Source organism: Cebus imitator, unplaced genomic scaffold (genome assembly GCF_001604975.1).
Source record: "Cebus imitator isolate Cc_AM_T3 unplaced genomic scaffold, Cebus_imitator-1.0 Scaffold440, whole genome shotgun sequence".
In the NCBI taxonomy this organism is placed as follows: domain Eukaryota; kingdom Metazoa; phylum Chordata; class Mammalia; order Primates; family Cebidae; genus Cebus; species Cebus imitator.
Window position 1 is genome coordinate 1491690 of NW_016107755.1, and position 9262 is coordinate 1500951.

At 45.0% G+C, this 9262-nt stretch overlaps 1 protein-coding gene across 3 annotated transcripts in view; it reads right to left on the minus strand.

Annotated features, from left to right (window-relative positions):
• MOG (myelin oligodendrocyte glycoprotein) overlaps positions 1-9262 on the minus strand; it is a 16498-nt gene that overhangs the window by 3332 nt on the left and 3904 nt on the right. For 2 of the 3 annotated variants that reach the window (XM_017510478.2, XM_017510477.2), the window contains exons 3-5: positions 3389-3502; positions 1632-1652; positions 1372-1392 (exon numbers count right to left, since the gene is read on the minus strand). In XM_017510478.2, the coding sequence (XP_017365967.1) occupies positions 1372-1392; positions 1632-1652; positions 3389-3502 (156 nt within the window). The remainder of the gene's footprint in view (positions 1-1371; positions 1393-1631; positions 1653-3388; positions 3503-9262) is intronic. The other variant, XM_017510479.2, reaches the window with a different exon arrangement.

Here is a 9262-nt window from a genome sequence, read left to right on the forward strand (position 1 = left end):
TCTCAAAAAAAAAAAAAAATGTTTGTGTGTGTGGTCACACACTGGTCTAATTTCATACATCATAGGAGAGAACTCTGTGCCAGGTGACAAGAGTCAAGTCACCTACAGGCTCGGGAGGAGGGACAGTGAAGGAAGTTTGCTCAGAGAAGGTACCATCTGCCTAATAACACCTTATAGTTTATGCAACATTTATTTAACAAATATTTGGGTGCTCTTCTGTGGTAGGCATTTTCCTTAGGCATTGGACAATTTGCAGTGAACAAAAAGGGCAGAAACCATGTCCTTGAGGGGTCAATTCCTAGTGGGGCTCGGTGGCTTCCCTATTCCTCCATGAAGCCTTCTCTGATTAGTCATGTTCTGTACTCATGGAAACATCCTGTAATGTAAGTACAGGTGATGGCTGGGCATGGTGGCTCACACCTGTAATCCCAGCACTTTGGTAGGCCAAGGCGGGCAGGTCACCTGAGGTTGGGAGTTCAAGACCAGCCTGACCAACATGGAGAAACCCTATTTATACTAAAAATACAAAATCAGCCAAGTGTGGTGGCACATGCCTGTAATCCCAGCTACTCAGGAGGCTAAGGCAGGAGAATTGATTGAACCTGGGAGGCGGGGGTTGTAGTGAGCCAAGATCGTGCCATTGCACTCCAACCTGAGCAACAGAAGCAACTCCGTCTCAAAAAAAAATAAAAGTGGGAGGGGGGGCCAGGCGTGTTGGTGCACGTTTGTAATCCCAGCACTTTGGGAGGCCAAGACGGGCGGATTATGTAAGGTCAGGAGTTTGAGACCAACCTGGCCAATATGTTGAAACCCTGTCTCTAGTAAAAATACAAAAATTAGCAGGGTGTGGAGGCGGGCGCCTGTAATCCCAGCTACTTGGGGGAAGTTGAGGCGAAGAATTGCCTGAACCCAGGAGGGGGAAGTTGCAGTGAGCCGAGATGGTGCCACTATAGCCTGGGTGACAGAGCAAAACTCCATCTCAAAAAAAAAAAAAAAAAAAGTACAGGTGATATAGTTATGTCTTATTTTCTGTTTATGTTTCACTTCCCTAACCAGACATTGGTTTATCTGTAAACGATCTATTTACCTCTGTTTTGTAATTACTGAAATGAGAAATAATGTGCATAAGGAGTCAGCAGAATAAGAAAACATTTTTGTAAAGCAGTTAGGATAACGTCTGGTGCATAAAAACAGTACGTGAGTATTTTTATTATGATTTTACCAATCCTAAATGCAAATGGATTCTTATTTAAAGAAAAAAAAAGATTAAGGGACCCAACCAAGAGCCAGGTGTATTTGTTCCCCCAGGTGACTGGAACTGGAATGAAATACCGAGTAGACCTGGGAGGGCCTGGATATGCCAGAACTTACCAAAAGTCCGGTGGAGATTCTCTGAAAGAGAAACAAATGGAAATGGATTTAGTAGGGCATTCAAAAAGGATCCTTTATCCTGAGTCTTTGTTATTTAATTACTTAAAACTTGTTTTCGGCATGACACACCCACCATAGAGAAAGGGAAACTGAGGGAAGAACAGGGTCTCAAGAGGCAGAGACAGTGTGAGAACGTGACCATTTCCGTTATGCCAAAAAACAAAACACAAGAATTGGGGAAAAGGATGAATGGAACTCACCTATCTCTGCTCGAAGTTTTCCTAAAATAGAAAAAGGCAACATTTTAGCTCCTACCTGCTCTGGCTCTTGGTGGGGACCCTCCCACTCCCAGCGCCTGGGCCCCTCTTGCAGGCTATTTCTCTGCAGCGCAAAAGCAACCTTAAAGAGCGTGAGAAGGGCACTGGATTTGAAGCCAAGGGTTGCAGCTCTTTCTCCAGCTAGAGTCTAGATTCAATAGGGGAATAAAGAATGTGAGCAATTTCCCAAACCAACACAAGGATCTACTACCTCCCAGCTGCTCTTCACACCTTTTGTTGGATTCTCAGTTCACAGTGCTGCTCCAGCCCACTGGGGTGCTACTTTGTGGATCTAAAGCCACTTCCCATCTGAATGAGGAAGGAGGAGCTGAACACTTAGTGAGTAGCTAGCTACTTTGTGACTGGATTTGTAGCAGGCACTTGACATGACTTTAATCCTTTTTACAATTTAGGAGAGAGGATGTGTTCTCTATTTGGCAGACAAAGCAACTGAGGCTTGGAGAATCTAAGAATTTTGCCATAGTGTGGCAAAATTCCGGGAGTTGAATTCCGGAATGGAGTTCAAACCCAAGCTGCCTAACTCTAACATTCATATTGTTTCTGCTCTGCCACGTGGGCTGAAGGCCTTTTTCATGTGGAAGAAATAGACAAGCAAGCATCTGGGATGAATTCAAGGAGAGAGAAAGGACTCCGTTGTTGATCTCACCAATACCCACCCCCCCAAGAAACATTCCCCATACCCTCCTTGCTACTTTCTCCTCTGCTCTTAGTAACAAATGGGAGGTGGTGGGCGGGGAGGAGTGAAGACTCTTCCTGCTTTGGCACTGGGGAGACACTTGGTAGGGAGAGAAGGTTCAGACTGAAAGCTCTAGGCACAAAAGAGGAACTTCATCAACAGCTGAACCTGAATCCTCAGTGCTGAATGGAGAAGGAGGAAACAATTTTCAACGACTACTGTGTGGTAGGGATTTTCACTTCAGTATCTTTATTTAACACTCCTTTTTTTTTTTTTTGACACGGTGTCTTGCTCTGTTGCCCAGGCTGGAGTCTAGTGGCTTGATCTCAGCTCACTGCAACCTCCGGCTCTTGGGTTCAAGCGGTTCTCCTCTCTGAGCCTCCCAAGTAGCTGGGACTACAGGCGCCCACCACCATGCCAGGCTAATTTTTATATTTTTAGTTGAGATGGGGTTTCATCATATTGGCCAGGCTGGTCTCGAACTGCTGACCTTGTGATCCACCCACCTAAGCCTCCCAAAGTGCTGGGATTACAGGCGTGAGCCACCGTGCCCGGCCTATTTAACACTCCTAATAGCCTAGACCTGTCTGACTTTGAAGCTCACACTCTCCCAAGTTGCATGGAGCTGCTGGGTATGATACAGAGGCCTCAACTCTACCACTTACAAGCTATATCAGTTTGAGTAAGTCACGGAACTAATCCTGGCCTCAGTTGCATTCTTTGTAAAACGGGGTTGCTATATGCCATAGTTAGCTCATAGGGAAATGCTAGGTTCTTTTATTCATATGAAAACAAATGTTTTCATATGAATAAAAGAACCTAGCATTTCATTATGGAGCAAAACGCTTTTTTATCATGGAGTTCTTTTTCTTCTTTATCACTCAATAATGAGAAGACTTTCTGAACCCAGAAGTCACTCACAAACACATGTTAAGTGGTGTTGATCCAAGAAGCCAGCTCATGTAAAGGAAGGATCCTGACCCACCCACCCTCTGCCCTGTACCTCTCAGTCTATGCTGCAGGCAGAGGAAGACGAGACCCACGGTGATCTGCAGGAGGAGCACAGGCAGCACTGCGAGGAGAACCAGCACTCCAGGGCTGACCCAGTAGAAGGGATCTGAAAGGCAAGACCGACGTTGCCAAGAGCTGAATCCTCAACACCCAGCATGGTGCCTGGGGCCCAATAAATCAGGTTGAATAAAGAAATGAATATCATCAAGATTCAAAGAAGGTGACACAGAATTGACCCTTGAGCTTAGCCTTGAAGGAAAAGTGGGTTTGTTTCTAGGAAATGCTAGTGGTTTAGAATGACAAGTGGTTTAAAGTCAAGGTTGTGTCTTGGGTCAGGCTGTGGTGGGGGGGTGCTAAGGAGCAGGGAAGGGACTTAGATCTGATCCTCAAGGCCATGGGAGTGTACTGAAGGACTGCAGGCTGAGAAGTGACCACATCAGATTTAGCACTTATAGTGCTGGAAAAGATAGGGAAATCTGTTAAGAGACTCTGATAACGGCCAGGCGCAGTGGCTCACACCTGTAATCCCAGCATTTTGGGAGGCTGAGGTGGGTAGGTCACCTGAGGTCAGGAGTTTGAGACCAGCCTGGCCAACATGGTGAAACCCCATCTCTAATAAACAAATAAAAAATTAGCCTAGCGTGGTGGCACACACCTGTAATCTCAGCTACTAGGGAGGCTGAGGCAGGAGAATCACCTGAACCTGGGAGGCAGAGGTTGCAGTGTTCTGCTGGTGACAGTAGCATTACCCAAATAAACTGTGCATATGACATGGGAGGAGATGTCTAAATGCCACATTAAAGCAATCAAGTTTTTTCCTTCCCACTTTTACTTACGATTGGGATATTGATTACAGTTTTTTTTCTTTAACCGAAAAGGAAAGACAGCGGTTTGTGTTCACTTCCCTGCTGTCCAGGTGTCCCTGTGCGCCCCCTCCCTACCCCCTTCCCACCCAGCGAGGTGGTGTTCAAATGACCTGGAATTGTCTAATAAATAGGTGCTGCTGTCAAAAAAAAAAAAAGCAACGTGAGCCTGAACTAAGACAGTGGTAACAGTATAGGAAGTCAGGGGATTCAAAGCTTAAATAGGGGATAAAAAATACATTTTTATTTTCAATAACCTTTAAACTGAAATTTGGTGTTTATTTTAATTATGTCTGTAGGCAATACACTACAATAATATGAAGAGAACCTTTGATTTTGTCGTCAATAAAAATCACAAATATTTTCTTTTTCTTTCTTTCTTCTTTTTTCTCTTTTTTTTTTTTTTTTAAGGCAGGGTCTTGCTCTGTCGTCCAGGCTGGAGTACAGTGGCATGATCTTGGCTCACTGCCACCTCTGCCTCCCAGATTCAAGCGATTCTCCTGTCTCAGCCTCCTGAGTAGCTGTGATTACAGACTCATGCCACCACGGCAGGCTAATTTTTGTATTTTTACTAGAGACAGGTTTCACCATGTTGGCCAGGCTGGTCTCAAACTCCTGACTTCATGATCCTTTTGCCTCGGCCTTCCAAAGTGCTGGGATTACAGGCATGAGCCATCACGCCCGGCATTCTATGACATTTCTAATGTGATATGAAAATATTTGTGATTTTTGGCTGGGCAAGGTGGCTCACGCCTGTAATCCCAGCACTTTGGGAGGCTGAGGCAAGCGGATCACCTGAGGTCAGGAGTTTGAGACCAGCCTGACCAACATGGCAAAACCCTGTCTCTACCAAAAATACAAAAATTAGCCAGGCGTGGTGGCATGAGTCTGTAATCACAGCTATTCAGGAGGCTGAGGCAAGAGAATTACTTGAACCCGGGAGGCGGAGGTTGCAGTTAGCCCAGATTGTGCCATTTTTACCCTGGGCGACAGAGCGAGACTCGATCTAAAACAAACAAACAAACGACAAAATGAAAAGTCACAGAAATCTCAAACTATCACTTATGTTCATTAGTATTTTGAAATTACACTAATCACTAGGGCCACCCTAGCTCTTGTTAATTTGACATTTTGATACCTGTATTTTGGAATAAGTGTTTTATTTTGTGTATTTAAATATTCTTCTGGCTAGGTGTGGTGGCTTGCCCCTGTAATCCCACCACCTCGGAAGGCCAAGGCAAGAAGACTGCTTGAGCCCAGGAGTTCTTGAGACCAGCTTGGGCAACATAGTGAGACCCTTCCTCTATGAAAAAAATTTAAAAAGTAGCTGGGCATGTTGGGACAAGCCTGTGGTCTCAGCTATTCAAGATCTGAGTCAGGAGGATCACTTGAGCCTGGGAGGTGGAGGCTGCAATGAGCCATGATCATGCCACTGCATCCCATCCTGGGTGACAGAATGACACCCTGTCTCGGAAAAAAAAAAGTCGGGCACGGTGGCTCACACCTATAATCTCAGACTTTGGGAGGCTGAGGTGGCCAGATTACCTGAGTTCAAGAGTTTGAAACCAACCTGACCAGCATGGAGAAACCCCATCTCCATTAAAAAAAAATAATAATGAGATGCGTCTATCAGCTTCATCAGCATGCCAAAGGTGCATGACACACAAAAAATGGTTAAGAGCCCCCTTCTAGAGCTTTTAAGAAGGTAGTTTACAGTCAGGCATTGTGGCTCATGTCTGTAATCCCAGCACTTTGGGAGGCCGAGGCAGGTGGGTCACCTGAGGTCAGGAGTTTGACCAAATGCACCCCATCCAACACTGCACCCCTGGCCAATATTGTGAAACCCTGTCTCTACTAATAATACAAAAATTAGCCAGGTGGGGTGGTGTACACCTGTAATCTCAGCTACTCAGGAGGCTGAGCAGGAGAATTGCTTGAACCTGGAGGGCGGAGGTTACAGTGAACCGAGGTCGCACCATTGCACACCAGCCTGGGTGACAAGAGCGAAACTCTGTCTCCGTCTCCAGAAAAAAAAAAAGAGGGGGGGGTCTCGGCTGGGTGTGGTGGCTCATGCCTGTAATCCCAACACTTTAGGAAGCTGAGGCAGGAGGATTACCTGAAGTCAGCAGTTCAAGACCAACCTGACCAACATGGAGAAACCCTGCCTCTACTAAAAATAGAAAATTAGCCGGATGTGGTGGCACATGTCTGTAATCCCAGCTACTCTGGAGGCTGAGGCAGGAGAATCGCTTAAACTTGGAAGGTGGAGGTTTCGGTGAGCCAAGTTCACACCATTGCACTCCAGCCTGAGCAACAAGAGGGAAACTCCACCTCAAAAAAAAGAAAAAAGAAAAAAAAGGTAGCTTACACAGTAGGATTCAGTAAGTGACCAGATATGGAGTAGGTGTGGAGCAGGTGTGGAGTAGGTATGGAGTAGGTTGGGTAATGAAGGAGGGAGGACCTTCACTTCTGTGGCTCCCATCTATTTCCCCTGCTAGGTCTGCTTCACAGCATTCAAAAGTCCTGCTCTAAACTCCATGTGCCATGCTGCAGCTGAAACCCTTTCCATCTTGATCTCTGTTTTAAGGGAGCTAAGTAAGGATATTGCTATCCAAGTTAGGGATACATCACAGCTAGTAACGTTAAACTGGTCCAGGGCAGTTGCTTAGGTATAATTACAGTCCTCAAGCCGTAAACTAAGGCTTCTGTCTATTATCCTGTTCCCTAGAGGAACATGCAGCAAACTTTACTTTCAAGATCTTAATGGAAAGGCTGGGCACGGTGGCTCACGCCTGTAATCCAACCACTTTGGAGGCCAAGGTGGGCGGATCACCTGAGGTCGGGAGTTCAAGACCAGCCTGACCAACATGGTGAAACCCCATCTTTAAAAAAAAAAAAAAATCTTAATGGAAGTTACCTGTAGCAATGTGATTTAGCAAATAAGTGCCTTAAGAGTTTTTCTCCCTCCCCCACACACATTTTTACTTTCACAAATAATTAGAAAAAAGAGAAAAGCAGACATTATTAGCCTCCGGAGGTAAAGAAACAAGAAGTATAGAACATCACTGATTAACTATACTTGCCAAAGTAAATCAGACCCGAATGTCATCGCACCTCCACATCTATCAGTTTACAGGAAAATACAGGCATGGAGGACCGTGCTACGTAGCAACATGGGAATGTCGTCAGCAAAATTCAGACCATGGGAAACCCTAAGGGCAAACGTCAACAGATGGGTCTTGTTTGAATCTTGATAAGAGGAACCAACCGTAAGAGTGTATTTATGAAACAATCAGAAAAATTTGAACAAAAACTAGGTATTTGATGATATTAAGAAATTTTCGTAGGCTGGGTGTGGTGGCTTGCTCCTGTAATCCCAGCACTTTGAGAGGCCCACGTAAAAAGGAAAAAAGGAAAAAAAAATAATTTTCATTGAGTTTTTAAGATGTGATAATAGTATTGTGGTTATTTATTTATTTTAAACTGTTCTTGGCTGGTTGCAGTGGCTCACACCTGTAATTCTAGCAATTTGGGAGGCTGAGGTAGGAGAACTGCTTGAGCCTAGGCGTTTGAGACCACCCTGAGCCACATGGCAAAACCGAGTCTCTACAAAAAATACAAAACATTAGCAGCCTGAGGTAGTGTGTGCCTGTGGTCCCAGCTACTTGGTAGGCTCAGGTGGCGGGATGGCTTGAACCCGGGAGGCAGAGGCTACAGTGAGCAGAGATCATGCTACTACGCGGCAGCCTGGGTGACACAGCCAGACCCTGTCTCAAAAGAAATAAATAAATAAAAAGAAAAAAATAGAAATAAAACAAATGATCATGCTGCCTAGGATTTACCTCAGTAATTGAATAGGGGAGGGTAGTAATGAGTGGGGAGCCAGTGAAGTGGATGGTCCCTATTGACAAGTGCTGCAGCAAGGTGGCAGGCACTTAGAGGCTGGCTATAATATTCCACTTGCATTTTTTTTTTTTTTTTGAGACAGAGTCTCTCTCTATTGCCCAGGCTGGAGTACAGTGGCCTGATCTCGGATCACTTCCACTTCTGCCTCCTAGGTTCAAGCAGTTCTCCTGCATCAGTCTCCAGAGTAGCTGGGATTACAGGTGGCTAATTTTTGTATTTTTAGTAGAGATGGGATTTCACCATGTTGGCCAGGCTGGTCTTGAACTCCTGACCTCATGATCCACCCACCTCGGCCTTCCGAAGTGCTGGGATTACAGGCGTGAGCCACCACGTCCGGCCTGCTTTGTATATTTTTAAGTTTCATAATGAAGAATTTAAAGAAAGGATTAGAGACAACTAGTAATAAAATCACAAAAATGACTGGAAAAAAAAATAAGTCAAAAAGAGAGATTAGAAACTCTTCAGAGAAAGAGCAGAGGTGATTATACCTGACACTCCCAGTAGTAGTTACTTCATCTCATTCCTAAATTTGTCTCAACTTCCTGGCTCCCGACTAGGCAACAGGTCCTTCTTTACTTGTAAAACAGTTTCTTTGTAGCTTCTTAGACATGCAGACTAAGAGGTGGGAAGAGGAGGTTGGAATGTGGATACCAACTGGAAAGACAACTTTCCCTCCTGAGGCAAAGTCTTTAGATGTTTTTGTCTTTCTTTTCTGGAGTGGTGAAACAGGGTGTTTGTTGGGAGAGGCAGTTAGTGAACTAAGAAGTTGTTGAGCAGAAAGGAGGACAATTGGCACACTGGAGCGGTTCTCACTATCAGACTTTTTGACAGGTAGAAGTTCCCCAGTAAAAACAATTGTGTGAACATTCTAAGACATACAGAGCTATTTCCATATTCCTGCCGTCAGTCTCTAGAAATAGTGCTTTGTTGTTCTGCATACAATGCGGTCTTCTAGTACCGCACTGCAATGGTCACTCCCACCCCCAAGATACAAAAGTGATCAATTGTCTGATGTTTGCACTGCAGGTGGGGAGGAGGAAAGGGGAAAGGATCTGGTGCCCAGGCCCTCAGAGCAATTTAGTTCTTTAATTAAATAA